The 15,694-nt window shown below is 30.4% G+C and overlaps 6 protein-coding genes and 1 pseudogene across 7 annotated transcripts, besides 4 other annotated features; 3 read left to right on the top strand and 4 right to left on the bottom strand.

The window, feature by feature from the left end:
* Window positions 1–306: part of a mobile genetic element that runs on past the window's edge.
* A 57-nt stretch (window positions 307–363) lies between these two features.
* Window positions 364–415: a mobile genetic element.
* Window positions 416–735: 320 nt separating this feature from the next.
* Window positions 736–1,052: a mobile genetic element.
* Window positions 1,053–3,737: 2,685 nt separating this feature from the next.
* Window positions 3,738–14,231: a mobile genetic element.
* Window positions 4,495–4,767, top strand: TVAGG3_0784840 (uncharacterized protein; the record flags this gene model as incomplete). The annotated part of the gene is made up of 1 exon (XM_051246508.1): window positions 4,495–4,767. The coding sequence occupies one exon, from the start codon at window positions 4,495–4,497 to the stop codon at window positions 4,765–4,767; it is 273 nt and encodes a 90-aa protein (XP_051081983.1).
* On the top strand, window positions 5,322–5,847 carry TVAGG3_0784830 (Prim-pol domain family; the record flags this gene model as incomplete). The annotated part of the gene is made up of 1 exon (XM_051246507.1): window positions 5,322–5,847. A coding segment is annotated over one exon (526 nt), but the record flags the coding sequence as incomplete, so codon positions are not given.
* On the top strand, window positions 6,708–7,646 carry TVAGG3_0784820 (uncharacterized protein; the record flags this gene model as incomplete). The annotated part of the gene is made up of 1 exon (XM_051246506.1): window positions 6,708–7,646. The coding sequence occupies one exon, from the start codon at window positions 6,708–6,710 to the stop codon at window positions 7,644–7,646; it is 939 nt and encodes a 312-aa protein (XP_051081981.1).
* TVAGG3_0784810 (phage tail repeat-like family) lies at window positions 9,019–9,765 on the bottom strand (the record flags this gene model as incomplete). The annotated part of the gene is made up of 1 exon (XM_051246505.1): window positions 9,019–9,765. One exon carries the CDS (start codon window positions 9,763–9,765, stop codon window positions 9,019–9,021), a length of 747 nt encoding a protein of 248 aa, XP_051081980.1.
* Window positions 9,775–10,745, bottom strand: TVAGG3_0784800 (annotated as a pseudogene). The gene has a single exon. A coding segment is annotated over exon 1 (971 nt).
* On the bottom strand, window positions 12,917–13,495 carry TVAGG3_0784790 (uncharacterized protein; the record flags this gene model as incomplete). Its single annotated transcript, XM_051246504.1, has 1 exon — window positions 12,917–13,495. The coding sequence occupies one exon, from the start codon at window positions 13,493–13,495 to the stop codon at window positions 12,917–12,919; it is 579 nt and encodes a 192-aa protein (XP_051081979.1).
* Window positions 14,232–14,709: 478 nt separating the features above from the next.
* TVAGG3_0784770 (uncharacterized protein) lies at window positions 14,710–15,447 on the bottom strand (the record flags this gene model as incomplete). Its single annotated transcript, XM_051246503.1, has 1 exon — window positions 14,710–15,447. A coding segment is annotated over one exon (738 nt), but the record flags the coding sequence as incomplete, so codon positions are not given.
* Window positions 15,448–15,694: the final 247 nt, after the last annotated feature.

The following is a 15,694-nucleotide window of genomic DNA, read 5'->3' as shown; positions in this document are numbered from 1 at the left end:
TCCTTTTGTATCCAATGTCATATTGTGCTTTAATTTCCAAAATTTTGTATACATCTTCCTCAAAAATTTTTTTCTTTGGTCTTCCTCTTTCTTTTATTGGATAGCCGAGTAGTACGAAAATTTTTTTCAAACGTTCTTTTCCTATTGAAAGTGTTTTTGCCGTATCTTCGAGAGTTACATTTGGATTATTAATGTATTCTTGATATTTTTCTTCAATTACGTTGAGAACCTGATCGGCGGGAACGGTTGGGAGTTGAAAAGTTTTAAGATCTTCTGGGTTTTCGAGACGAACCAAGATGTCTTCCATTTTTTAATTTGTAAATTTTTCAATTTTTCAAAAGATAATTTAAAAATACTAGTTATTTGATAAAATTTGTTTATTTTAAATAAAACAATTTTTTTGAAAAAATTATATTAAAGTAGTATATGTTGAAGGGTTTTGTGACTTTTTTTGTAAACGTAAGAATTCATACATTTTTGAGCGATTTTGTATCATTTTTTTTTACATATGAAGTAAAAAATGTATGATTTTTACGGTTTTTATTCTTACGTTTTTGAATAAATCAAGATTTAAAAATTTTCAGAATCGTAAGAAATTTTCACTAAACCCATACATAATGAAATAAAAAAAAATAAAAAAATAAACTTTAAAAATTCATGTCTTACATTTTTTGAATAATTTATTTTTTTAATTCGTATGAAAATGAGTGTCAAGACTAACGACGTTAAAAAATTGGGATTCACAAACGAGGAAATAAAGGATATATTAGAGGAGGCGGGTTATGAAGTTGATAAATATTATTTAAGAAATTGTCAAAAATTCGCGGAGTTATTAAATGATTTAGATTATGATGGAAAAATGAATAAAGATGATGTTATAAATTTCTTATATCCCACATCTGAAGAAGAAAAACCTAAAGAACCTGATGTTTTCCCTGAATATTATGAAGAACGGATTAAAGATGATGAATATGATGAAATTGAAAGACTGGAAAAAATAAGAGATGAAATAGATGAAAAAATTAAGGAATTAAGAGAAGTTGAAAAATATAATGAGAATGAAGTAGAGGGTTTAATGAATATCCCAGCTTCAGAATCAGAAGTTCAAAAATCTCATGAAGAAAGATATAAAAATTACTTTTTGGAATCTACTAAAAATTTATTAGATGGTGAAATAGATGAAACACTTTCAGAAGAAGGCACAAAATTTATTCATAAACATAAGTTACAATTTATTGACGATGGAGATTATCCATGTATATTACTTTCACCTCCTCTTGATTCTGAAAAATTCAAAAAAGCACTGAAAAATGTAACATATGCAACAAATACGATTAAGAAAGAAGACCATGATATTTACACAATTATTATTTAAATAAATGTGCAGGTGTTGATAAAGTTTTTGATTTGTTAGATAAAATATCAAAAGAAACAATTGGTACATATAAAATTTTATGCGATTGTGGTTTCATTATTGAAGATACTAATAATGTTTCATATGAAAGAACAGCACCGAAGGAAGACGAAGTTGAAAGGTCTATACCATTCGTTATTAAGAATATAAAAGATATGAAAACTTATAACATTATATTTATTCATTTATTTCAGAAAAAATGGAAGCAACCCATAAAACATCATCTCATCATTTTATAGCTATTCATACATTCCTTTTCAAAGTTGTGAAATTAAATAAGACAGGAATTAGATTTAATGTATCAGGGTACGCATTCTTGAGTAAATTAAAATGTATTCGTCACGTCGCAGATGATAAAATTTATGTGTTCTTAATTCATTTTATGGACTTTAGCCCTGGACTTTAAAAAAAATAAACTTTATTTTTATTTATTTTTTAATTTTTATTCTTACATAAATGAACAAAAACGGAACAGCTAAAATGAATGATAATCAAATAAGAGCGAAGGTAGAAGGTTATTTAAACGCTTCTATAACATTCCTGATGGTGTTAATCCTAAAACTCGTAGAAGTTATTTAAATGAAGCCATAGATGCATATGAAGGATTTGACATTTCATCAGAAAGTGAGAGGTTAGCAAGAATGTTAAACGTTAATATTGATTTTTATTATTGTGACCCTCAACCAGAAGACGTAGACATAAATAAGGTAGACTTTCCATTAGTGGAATCAATAATGATAGATCCAGAATTTGAAACAGTAAATATTTTTATTAACACAGAGTCCATGTGGAAAACTTCACGCTGACAGAATTACAGACGTTGAAGCACTCACAGGATATAAAGTTTTGCCCCTTTTGCAAAGAAGAAGTATATTCTATCCGTTGATGACCCAGAAAGGAAAAACCAAAGAAGATTTTTAAAGCATTGTGAGAAATGTAAAGAAAATAATGGAAGATTAATTCAAGACGTTCAATTGCAAAACACACAACAACCATATGCACCACATATCACGAAACAGAAGATATATCAATGGCTATTAGCACATAATTTGCAGGAATATTATAACCAACAAGATATTATATTACTTTTGACTTCGAAACATTAGAGACTAAAGAAGAACTTCAACTTTCTGAATGTGCAACTTTTGAACGCTTACTTAAAACCATTTATGGTATCATCAACTGTCAAAATAAAGCCGCAAACGGACTCTTTGAGTCCTGAAGGTCTTTCAGACCGAAGCGGCGAGGTCGTAGACCGTGATAAAACTTTACGAGAATTTTTGCTTAACATCAAGTGATTCGTTCATCTCTGATTGGATTGAATTTTTATTTTCAACCTGTTCATTAGTTGCTAAATCAAATATTGAACAATATGAAGAATTAATGAAGCCGCAAACGGACCAAACGGCGGGGACTTTGTCCCATACATTAAATGAAAAAACAGAAGGAAGCATTTAAAGAACTTCTAGATGAGGAATTCAATAAAGTGAATATCATAGGTTTTTAATTCGGGAAAGTTTTGATTTAAATTTAATTCTTCGTGATTTAAACACTGCAAAATGGAAAATAAAATCAATGCTGGGTTCTTCTTCTCAATTTAAGCAAATCATTGTAAAAAAACAAACTGTCCATATGAATTAAGATTTATTGACATCAGAAATTATATAGCGGGTGGAACATTAGACCAATTCACTCAAGATTTCGGAAACAATAAATCACGTGTTAAATCCTTTTCCCTTATCAATTCATCACATGGGAGAATTACGAAGATGAATTATATAAAGTGGAACCATTCACTCAAGATTCATTTTATTCAGCATTAACTCAAGAAACAATATCCGATTCAGATTATCAAATATATCTCAATGATGCTAAAAATTTTGAGAATAGATTAGAATATTTTATTCATTATTGCAATAAAGACGTTGAAATTATGATTGACCCAATTGATAAAATTATTGAAGAAACATTTGTTTATAAAATTGACATGCTTCATAATCTTTCTTTATCATCGAATGCATCAATGATTCGTTACGCGTTAGCATATAAGAACTTCAATCCTAACGAAACATATCCAGAAGAAGAAAATGTGGAATCAAGTTTTGAATTAACAAAAAAGTATTGGAAATATAAAATTGATTCATATAAGAAACAAGATGAAAAAGCAGAAAGGGATACTAAAAACAATGTTTCAATGGATGACTATCAATACTATCACGATTTAATCCTTTCATCTAAATGCAAAATGTGTGGTAAAGCGTTTACATATGCTAATAAACCAACTGACCCAAAAATTCAACCGTTAAAGGAAAAATTTAGTCGCCCCTCATTTGCACCATATCCATATTCATACGAAATCGATCATTTAGAATATTCAAGAGGAAACGTTACTTATTTATTTGCCATTAACATTAACACCAGATATTTATATTGCATTCCGGTGAAAGGGAAAACAGAACAGGAAACAAGAAGAGCTATTCAATACTTACTAGATCATGAAAGAGTAGATAATATAAGGGGTGATGGTGATAAAGGATTTCAGGCAGCTATGGCTCATTATTTCCCACAAATTAATTTTTACTTTTCATCCTCTCCATATACGTTTCATAATAAAATAGTTGATGCGGTAATGAGAACTCTTAGAGATGCGTTAGGGGTTAATGGTCAGATATACTGGGATGGAAATCATGACTCCATCATACAGCAGTTAGTATATTATTACAATAATACATGGCATAGAACAATAAACATGAAACCGGTGGAAATGAAAAATGATATTTCAAAAGAATGGGAATATATTAGAAAGCAAATGGAAAGGTTGAATGATGTTAAACGTGAACAAATTAATTCGGGGCTCATGAATTTTAAACAAGGGGATAAAGTTTTGATTCATCTCGATTATGGAAAAACTGATAAATCAATGACAAAAAGAAGACGAAGATTTGACACAATAGCTGAATTTGTTAGATATATTAACGGCAATGCATTAGTTGAAGTTGACAATAAATTAATAGAAATTCCGATTTATTTTATTACTCCATTATATTTAAATAATATTTAATTTTTTTATTTCGTAAGAAATGAGTAACAACGAAGCAGTCAAGAGTCCAGACGATGAATATAAAAAGAAACTAAACAGAATTAAATCAAAAATATGTTATTACAAAAAGAAGCCACAATGTGGTGGGGTTGAAAACGATAAAGAGAGGAAAGAAATAATCGAAAAATTAGAAACTTATCGTTCAATCCTTAAACTGAGTGAAGCAAAAATAAAAGAATTTAATAGAATAAATAAATTGATTGGAAGAGATGAATTTAATAAAGATGAATTTTTAAACTCTATCCAAATTTAATTTTTATTCCTCTTCGACAACATCTCTCTTTCCATCATTACCGCATAACCACATTTTCTCAATTTTAGTGGTTTGTTATTTTTAACATGTTCTTGCATCATTTTTATCATTTCCTCCCTTGTTATGATTCGTGGTAAATTTTGAGCTTGTGGGGTATTCATTTATGATAAAAATAAAAATTTGATGTTATCGTTATTTTATCGTTAAGTGACTCAAAGAGTCCGGAGACAAAGTCTCATGGTTTTTAGGTTATTCAAAAATAATTATTTTTGAAGAACTGAAGGTGCTACCATGCTACCATGTGCTACCAGGTCATTTAACTTCTCTGAAAAAGTGTGACAACATGACATTTTGACAACAGTTCAGGAGGAAGGTAGTTATGAATTAATTTTTGAAGAACTGAAGGTGCTACCATGCTACCATGTGCTACCAGGTCATTTAACTTCTCTGAAAAAGTGTGACAACATGACATTTTGACAACAGTTCAGGAAATATGATGCAGTCCAAAAATAAAGTTAGTTTTAAAATTGTTTTTATTTTTTATTCCTATATAAATGACAGCAACAAACAACAGCAACAACTATATCGTTTCTGATGAAAATATCATTGATTCATTAGCTGAGGAATTAGTTGTGGCAGAAACTAAAACCCTCAACGAAAGAATTGGTGAAAACAAGATTGATTTACATAACTACCTCAAACACGATGGAGGAAGAGGAAGGAAAACTGGTATGGCTTTATTAGTAAATAAAATTTCAAATTTAACGATTATAGATGTTGATATCAATAAATCATACAATGATGAACTTAAAGAAACAGTTAGAAAAGACATTTTATCAAAACTTTCGGATAAAGATGTTATCGTTAAAACCGCTTCAGGAGGTCTTCACATTTATTGCAACACTAATTTCTTCTATTCAACCTCGAACAGAATGATTAAATGTTATTCCTGCAATGATTATGATATTGATATCATGACTTCTATGGATGATTCAAAGCGTTCTTTAGTGGTTATGGCTGATTCAAGAGTTCGCAAGAATGCAACAGAACCAATCAATACATACTCATTCATTCGTGGAAGTTATGATTCAACATTAACTAGAACAGTGAATGATATATTAAATGATTTGAATATTAAGGTAAGAGTTGAACAGAAGAATGAAGAAATAAAGACTATCATGAATGAAAACAAAGATGTAAACATTGACGATAAACTAGCTCAGAGCATAGTTGATGGCATCTGTGATTTTGAAGTACATAATGACGGTGGAAACATGAATTTAGAAAAAGAAATAACATTATTCACACTGTTTCAAGCTATTAATTCGTTACCGGATCATTTAATTAATGAAGCATACGATAACGTTTATAACTTCTGCAGTTTAACAAAAAATGCAAAAAGTAATTTTGAAAAAGCACGTAGTAGATATGCACATTTAATGACTTCTCCATTTGTTTTAGTGAAGATTCTAAAACTATATCAAAAGGAATATTATGATGAATATGTTTTACCTTTATTACGTAAGCCAAAAATAACATTTGATATCAAACTTGACGACTCGTTTTTGATAACAGATATTAGACGCAAGGCTGAAAATCATCAGTATAAAAACAGTTCTGAAGTAATTGAGGATTTATCACGTGTAATCCGTTTTGTAGATTGTGGAAATAAATATTTCATTCAAAAGGACTATAATATCCACGACAAAATGAATCAAATATCATTTGTTCTTCAGTCAAACATGAAAGAGTCACTCAAAATGATTAAATTATTTAAAGAAGAAGGTAAAACAATAACAGCATGGGATGTACTACTAAATCAATTATCCTCATTAACCGTTAAGGGTGTTTGCTTTAAATCTGATTCCCCAGATGTTTTCTCAACGTTTCAAGGTTATAAATACAACGTTCTCGAAAAACCAGATTACTCAAAAATTGAGATGTTTATGAATTTCATTAAAGAAGCCATTTGTGATAATAACGATGAAGTGTATAAATACCTTCTCGGCTGGATTGCATCAATGATTCAACATCCCGGAATCAAGAATGAAACAGCAATTATTTTGAAAGGACTTCAGGGAACAGGTAAAAACAGATTTACAGACATTATTTCTGAACTTCTCGCTGGTTATTCATGTAAAAACATTACCGAAATAAGTGAGCTAACGGGTAATTTCAATTCAGTAGTTGAAAATAAAATGTTTCTTGTACTTAATGAACTCAAGAATGTGGGTGAAGACAGACTCGCAAACTTCAACGCTTTGAAATCAATTATTACGGATAATGAGATAAGAATTAATGAAAAGAATCAACCCAGAAGAACAGCTCAGAACGTTGCAAACTTCATTTTCGTAACTAACAACGTTTACCCTGTCAAAATTGAAGTTGGAGACAGAAGATACATAGTTTTAAGAGTTAATGGTAAATTCAAGGGTCAATTTGATTACTTCAAGAATTTGATGGATTCATGCACAAAGGAATTTTATGATAATTTACTGACGTATTTTATCAATTACGACCTTTCATCATTTAATGTACGAATCATACCGATGACTGAAGCCAAACAAGATTTAATTGAATTATCATCAAATCCTTTAGATGTATGGATAAATACACATTATGATGAATTGTGTGCAGGTATGACGTGTGAAAATGCTTTATTCTGCAAACCATCAGACATGAAAGACAAAAACTTTCAAATGAGTATTAAGGATAAATGTGATAGGAAACATAGAAGAATAGACGGTAAACAAACATGGTATTATGTTTTGAAAGAAGAAATGAAAGGATTATATAAACAGGTTGAACCAAACGATAATGAGGAATCATTTACTGATGATGAAATACCTGTAAATGAGCCGCTAAGCGGCGAGACCTGAAGGTCTAGCTTTATAAAGTATGATTTGAATTTATTTTTGCATTAATCCTTTCATGACTGTTGTCAAAATGTCATGTTGTCACACTTTTTCAGAGAAGTTAAATGACCTGGTAGCACATGGTAGCATGGTAGCACCTTCAGTTCTTCAAAAATAATTCATAACTACCTTCCTCCTGTGTTGTTGTCAAAATGTCATGTTGTCAACATGGTAGCATGGTAGCACCTTCAGTTCTTCAATAATTAATTCATAACTACCTTCCTCCTGTGTTGTTGTCAAAATGTCATGTTGTCACATTTTTTCAGAGAAGTTAAATGACCTGGTAGCACATGGTAGCATGGTAGCACCTTCAGTTCTTCAAAAATAATTCATAACTACCTTCCTCCTGTGTTGTTGTCAAAATGTCATGTTGTCAACATGGTAACATGGTAGCACCTTCAGTTCTTCTATAATTAATTATTTTTGAATAACTGGGAAATAAATTTACGTCAAATATGCAATTTATAAAATCTTATGTCGACAGGCTACGTAGCACAGTGGTCTAAGGTGGTGTTATGGAGGGGTCAAGGTCTGTGGTTCGAACCGCGACAGCGCCGTATTTTCTTATTTTCTTTATTTGTCTTGTTTGTCGTGAATAAAAAGTATCATAAAAGTGCTCTATCTTCCACGGGAATAAATAAAAAATTTACTTTATTTCTTCTTTATTTCTTCTTTATTTCTTTGTTCCCGTGGAAGAAGGGTTTTGCTGTTTTTTCTCAGCCGAAATCAATGATTTTTTCATTTTTGGAATCCTTAGCGAATGAGGAATCTTTTCTCTCGTGGAAGCTTTGACCTAAAATATAATTTAGGTGAAGAGGTGAGATATCACCTGTTTTTTCACCTGTTTTTATGGTAGTAGTGAAATAAAATTTTGTTATCAGTTATTTTATCATCATTTTATTAAGTTCATCTTTAGTTAATAATTTGAATGGATTCGCTAATGTTCCACCTTGAGTCACAACACTTGCCCCGGCTAATTGTGAAGAACCTGGGATAAGTACTCCATGAAATGATTTCATTGGTATCATTAATTTAGAAATAGTTGGCTTAATTAATTTGGTCATTTATGATAAAAATAAAATTGCATAATTTAAATTTTTTTCTTTCTCATTTTCTCATTTTCTCATTTTTCATTCTGTTTTGGTTTCAGCAACTTTTCAAGTTGTTGTCTTGTCAGTAACTTTAATTTTAACTTTGGATCAAATATTGGGTTTCCATCTTTATCTCTTCCAATAACACCATATGGTAGAATCTTCATTTATACTAAAATAAAAATTTAAATTATGCTGTTTGCTCTTTTGGAGCTCCTAAAGTTTGTTTCACAAACATTGAGCGTTCATTGAACTCTATACCATGCGAATACAGTCATAAATGGTGGCATGTAATCTTTACTTTGTCCCGTTGTTTGTGTATATCCTGAAACGCGATGTGTATGGTTTCCTTCTCCCTGAGTGTCACTCCAGTAACAATTTATGGCAAATTTAACATCATCTTTAACATCATATCCTTTACCTTTTGTCATTCCTGACCAATCCCAATATCTATGCTTATGCCAACCTGCTTGAGATGTGCTTAAATCTATGTAGTGACTGTGTGCAGGTAAATTTTCACCCGTAATTGTTTTACTTCCCCCTGTTTCCTTTGAAGAGTTTGCACAATACAAAAACCTGTCGACTATTTGTTCCCATGCACCAACACCAAACATTGCTTGAGGACCTCTCACATCCATAGATGTATAAATAGAACCTACTGGGTTCATTAAATCAAACATATGAGATATTATAGGATTGTCTCTTTTGAACTTAAAATATAGTGTAACTATTTCGGGTTTCTTCTGGTTTGTGTCAGAATATTTTTTATAATATAATCTTATGTTTTCAGGGTATGTAAAATCTTGACTATAATATTTATTTTTGTCATCTTCATAATAGTATACTATTCTCGTTTTTTCTATTGCATTATATCTTTTATATCTATAATAATCTAAATATAATGTTTGCTTTTTTGGGTCTACATGTGCGTCAACACCATAGTCATAATAATACGGTGCTGGAGCTACGTTAGACAATGTCATATCCGTCATTTCATAAACTCTTAAATATTTCTTTTGTTCGTCTCCATATAAGTTTAAGTAGCAGTTGTTGTCTAATGGAACTTTAACTTGTGTGCCATTATTCTTTATATAGCCTACATACATTTCATTGTTATTTTTCGGAATGAGTTTATACCGTATACCATTTCTTAAGGACTGTACAAACTCCCATCTAAAATATTTGTTTTCTTCATTGACAGAAAAGTCGCCAACAATAGTTTCAATATTTTTTGTTCCAACTAAACTTTGGTATATTTCGTTAACAAATGATATATCTGCTTTCTTTGCTAACTCATCGTTAACATATTCCTTATCTGCCTTCTTTGCTAACTCATCGTTAACATATTCCTTATCTGCCTTTTTGCTTTTTAACTAAGCTAACATCGTTAACATATTCTTATGCTTTCTTCGCCCTAACTCATCGTTAACAATCTGATATATCTGCTTTAAGGTCTAAACATTCTGAACCATCCTGTATCAGCTTTAGTTTTAAGAATCTTCGATGTCCGTTCATGATACCATTCAACCCTTTCTATAATTTCATTATCTTTTTCATTAACATATTCCTTATCTGCCTTCTTTGCTAACTCATCGTTAACATATTCCTTATCTGCCTTCTTTGCTAACTCATCGTTAACAATATCCTTATCTGCCTTCTTTGCTAACTCATCGTTAACAAATGATATATCTGCTTTCTTTGCTAACTCATCGTTAACATAAGTTTTATCTGCTTTCTTTGCTAACTCATCGTTAACAAATGATATATCTGCTTTCTTTGCTAACTCATCGTTAACATATTCCTTATCTGCTTTCTTCATTATGTCATTTAGGAAACCTTTTATGAATTCCTCATTTAAATTAAATCTTCCAATCTTCAAAACTTTAGGAAATGCATTTAATGCGTAATATCTTTGTTCTTCTGGTGGAATTGATGTTATATCATCCGTTATTCCTTTAATTTTTGAATTCATAAATAAAATTTCTTTTATATTTGATATCACTGCACCACCTTTGCAAACGAATTCGAAATGGTCATTTTTCAATACTATCTCCAAATCTCCATATTTCAACATTTGCGTTTGTTCTGCCGTCTTTGAATTATATGCATATATGGCGTATGTAATGGTCTGTGGTTGCTGTTGTTTAATCATTTATTACGATTTAAAAATAAATATTTAATCTGTTATCTCATCAGCTATTTTTTCTATTTGAAATTGCCATAATATTTCATTCATAAATTCTAAATCACAATCAAATAGGTCAGTTATTCTAAATTTAATATTTGATAAATCTTTTGAATGAAGAATAAATGAATTCCCGGATAATTGAAACGGATATGATAAAGAAAATATGTTTAAGTTGATGGATAAAATGTTTTGTATTGATGGGTAAGAGTTAGGGTCTAATGTTTGATGTGAAAATCTCATTGGGGTATTAACTTTATCACATTTGATTAAAATGAAATTAGAACCAGTGTCAGAATACAAAACATCCCCAACATCTTTTTCAAAATTTAATATCCCCAACAATGAACGAAGACGAGGAGTACAAAATTTAATTTTCAGCGGAAATTTAATAAGGTTATTTATTTCATCAAGTTCAAAAAGTTTATCAGGTTTTGATTTAAAATTTTCTTCATACCATACGATAAATGATTCATTTAAATAACTTAAAATCATGTTAATATCCCATTTCGTTATCACATTATTTATATACATATCATACGTTTTTAGGTCTACGACCCCGCCGCTATGCGGCTCATGGTCATCTTTAATAAATGATATATAATCTGAAGGGTCTAAAAGAATGGGATTAAATTTACCACTCACAGAAACGAGAGTAACATTATAAATTCCGCTAACTGTTAAATTTAATTCACAGTTATTATTCGAAATAATATTGATAATTGACATTTTTTTATTACGATTAAAAATATGGTAAAGCGTTATTTTCCAGTGATAAATAAAACTAGAATAAGATTACCTCAAGAATTCATAAATTCAACGAATAAGAAATTCATTCATGTTATAAATTTTAGTGTTTTCAGAAAATATGAGTCGATGTCATATTCATCATCAGGTTATATTTCACTTCATTCAAATTTAGTTCAATCAAACCCATATAATGACCATTTCATAAGATTTTCAGATGGTATTAAAAATGTAATTGATAGATTAAAATATGAACAGATTGACAATATCGAATTTTTGGAATTTTGGTTTAAATATCCCGATGGAAAAAAGATTGAAGTTAAAGATAAAGCTGATACTATAACAAAAACAATTACAATGACCGATCCGGATAGTGGGGAACAAAAAGAAATAAAACAAACGATAGAAACTGGTGAAAGGTCAATTATTATCGATTATGATTCAAAGGATTATTATTCGATAATGTTAATGCTTGAATATTAAATAGCCTTAACAAAGAATTTTTCAAGTGATATTTTATATTCATCAACTATTTTATTATAAATATCATTATATGTTAAATGAAGTTCAGTTGTTGTTCCGTTCTTTGATATCTTAATTGTGCTAATATCCTTTATAGGATTTATTTTTGCAACTGTTCCGCAGCATGAAACCTCATCATCTATGAAAAATTGAATCTTCACGTCTGAATCTTGAACATCACAAAGAATGGCGATAATGTGAATTAATGATTCATAAGGTAAAATAATTAAACCGGATTGGTCAATTAAATTTATTATTGAATCATAATTATCAGTTATGATATCACGGTAAATTTTCATTAATTCAGAATTAATGTCTATTTTATATGGCGCATTGCGACTGTAATCGTAGATTCCTGGGTTCTCGATGTTTGATGAAAGAGGTGGGGGGTATGTTGGATAAGTGGGAATTTCAACAGGTTCTTTACCAGGTTCAGATAAAATGATTGGGTCTCCATTCTCAGTTTTCTTCATTCTCCTCATTCTTCGGTAAGTCACGAGTTAATAAATTTGGTTGAGTTGCTGACCTTGTTAATTCAGGACTAACATTAACTTTAACATTTTGAATAATTCGTGATTTATCATCATTTACGTTATAACCAACCGTAATCTCTGCTTTTGCGTTAGTGTTCTTTTGACTAGTGAAACGTCTTCTCATTTATATTCGAATAAAAAAATATATTTAAACTTTTATTTTGCTGGAACTTTTGAATCTATTATTTCCTGTATTTGTTCATGAAGTTGATTTTTAGCATTTTCATCGAAATTAATAGACCGAATATATTCATTAATTGCATTCTTATAATCATCTGATTTCTCAAATTTTCTTTTATCTGATTCCTTAACTAAATCATAAGTTAAACCTCGTTGCTGATATAATGGTTTCTTAATTAAATCTTTGAATGCTTGAGATAAAGCACCTGATGCAATTCTTGCTACTATAATTGGTTGGAATTGCTGTTTAAGTTCATCTTTAACATTTGCGAAAACTGGATCGAATAAAGCAACTTTAAAGAATTTCTTAGCTGGAATTTCAGGTCTTAAATTTGCATATTGACCATCAAACTGGTTAGAATATCGTGGTAATCCATCCGGTCCCTCTTCAATAGCATTTAATTCTTCATTGAAGTAAGAATATGGATTATGACGGTATGAATTAATTGGACCATTTTCACCTTCTCCAATGTATTGTTTAACAGCTTTTCCATTTTCATCAAATTGCATAGGATAATGTTCATTATATGCTTTACGTTTAGGATAATCCGTCATTGTTAATTTATACCCATTTATGACTTTAATATTTCCTTGACCATCAGTAACGAAAACTTCATTTATTCCATCAGGTTTTCCATTTGGACCCGTAATGTCTGCTTCGTGTGCTTCCCAATTTGGTCCGTGACGTTTGGCATATGCTTGAGCTTCTGGTAATGTTAAAACGTTTCTCATTTGTTTAACATCCTTTTGAAGACCGGCAACAATGTGGACTAATTCTTTCATTCCGTCTGGAACTTTCATAGTTCTATTATATGCACCCTTTTTGTTTGTTCCTTGTTTTAATGGAACCTGTAGAAGATTTGCAATTTCTGTCATGTTTAATTATAAATAAAAAATAAAAATTAATTATAAAAAGTTATTCGAATTTAATGGAACCTTTATTTAAATCAACTATTATTTTTCCATGTTCTCCTAATTGTTGATATTGTGTGTAAAGTTCATTAATGCTCATTGGTAAATTCACTTGATAAAGCATAACGTTCAACTGTTGACGACTAAAACCACTGAAAATGAAAAGGGTGGACAGGTTTGATTTAATGTTTGTGCTTAATGCTTTAAAGTATTGAACAGCCATGAAGAATGAACACTGAATGTGTCGACATTGAGTTAATAATTGATTAAAATATGATTTCTCATTAGTTATTAGTTTTGATTTCACCGCATCATCTAGAAAAATGAGTGAATGCAAAAATTCTCTATCAAAATTTGAAATAGAAAGTGTTTCAAATAATTCATCCCGTTGTTTATCAATAATTTTATCCTCTAATCCTTGCTTCTTGATTGTATTATATAATTCTTTATACATTACAAAGTTTTTTAAATAATCTTCTGCTTCTTCTTGTGATAAATAAATAATTGGAATTTTTGATTAAATGCTTTAAAGATTCAAATGTATCATCTGAAGGTGAACCTGAACGGTTGATATAAATTAACACATGTGAATAGGGTGAAGTGTTAGCAATAATGATAATTTGTTTTAATATCGTTAATGTTTTACCTTTATTTTGTTTACCAATTGCTGCAGTGATTGAATTTAAGTAACATTCAGAATATGGAATTTTCATTAATTTTTCCTTAGATAGAGCATTTCTATTATCACTCAATGCTTCATTAATCATATCATCTACGTATGTATTATATACTCCTGCTAATTCTTCATAAGGGGTGGATGAATTTAAATCCATTTAATCAAAAATAAATTTATAATTTTAAACATTTCTATTCATCAATATTTCATCATATGAACTTCTATACTGCGGTGGTGTACCTGTTGGATGATATTTCAAACCTTCATCCGGTGTCCATGTCCAATATGTAGTCCTAGTAAACCAAACCTGAGGAGGATTTGTCACTTTTGAACAGTAAGTGTCATTTTCACCCTGAATGATTGGATAAGCTTTCACTTGTACTGTAACTTGTGAGTTGAAAGTTTCTAATCCATCAAAGAATATACCCGCTCCATCACGTTGAACTGGAATAGTGCATAAGAATGAAGTTTGGTCTTTCCATGTTCTAGCTAATGGTGTGCCATCATCATCATTCAGTGGTCTAGTTAATGAGTCCTCGTATTCTTCTGTGCATTCATTCACTCCATCTAAATCAGAAGCTTGAAGCATACGTGTAAAGAATATGTCACCCACTGTGGTCATCGCTTGATCGGGGAAGTTTCTGGAATCTATAGTGACCTGAAGACCTCGAAGCATTGGATTTTCTAAAACCGTTCTTTGCATTGCATTCTTCGGAAATGTTAACACAACATCTGTAACATTATGAAGAGCGTATGAGAAATCTGAGCTAATACCTTCAGGAGTGATGCAACCTCCATTTAGTGAACGAACGTCAATATGTTGAGCTGGAATCATGAATGGATCTTCCTTACTAAATAAACGTGGTATTGCTTTAACTGATTCTTCAATTAAACCGTATCCTGGTGTAATGCATTTATCCTCTAAAACTTCCATCTTTGTGCATGAAATAATAACGTCTTCAACTGTTGCGTCAGCAGATGTAGTGGCTAAGCTTGTAATTAATTTGGCAGGAAGTCCGATTTGTTGGAATTTGCGATCATATTTATAAACATGATTCATAATCTTTTCATAATTTTCATCAGTTATCTTTTCATAAACGTAATTTTGTAAATCAGCAACTCTTAACGGGTCAACCTGACAAAATACTAAAGTATCCCTGAAAACA

Source organism: Trichomonas vaginalis, chromosome VI, assembly GCF_026262505.1.
Source record: "Trichomonas vaginalis G3 chromosome VI, whole genome shotgun sequence".
NCBI lineage: Eukaryota > Parabasalia > Trichomonadida > Trichomonadidae > Trichomonas > Trichomonas vaginalis.
The sequence above is the reverse complement of the archived record's forward strand: the minus strand, read 5'-3'. Positions and strand labels throughout refer to the sequence as shown.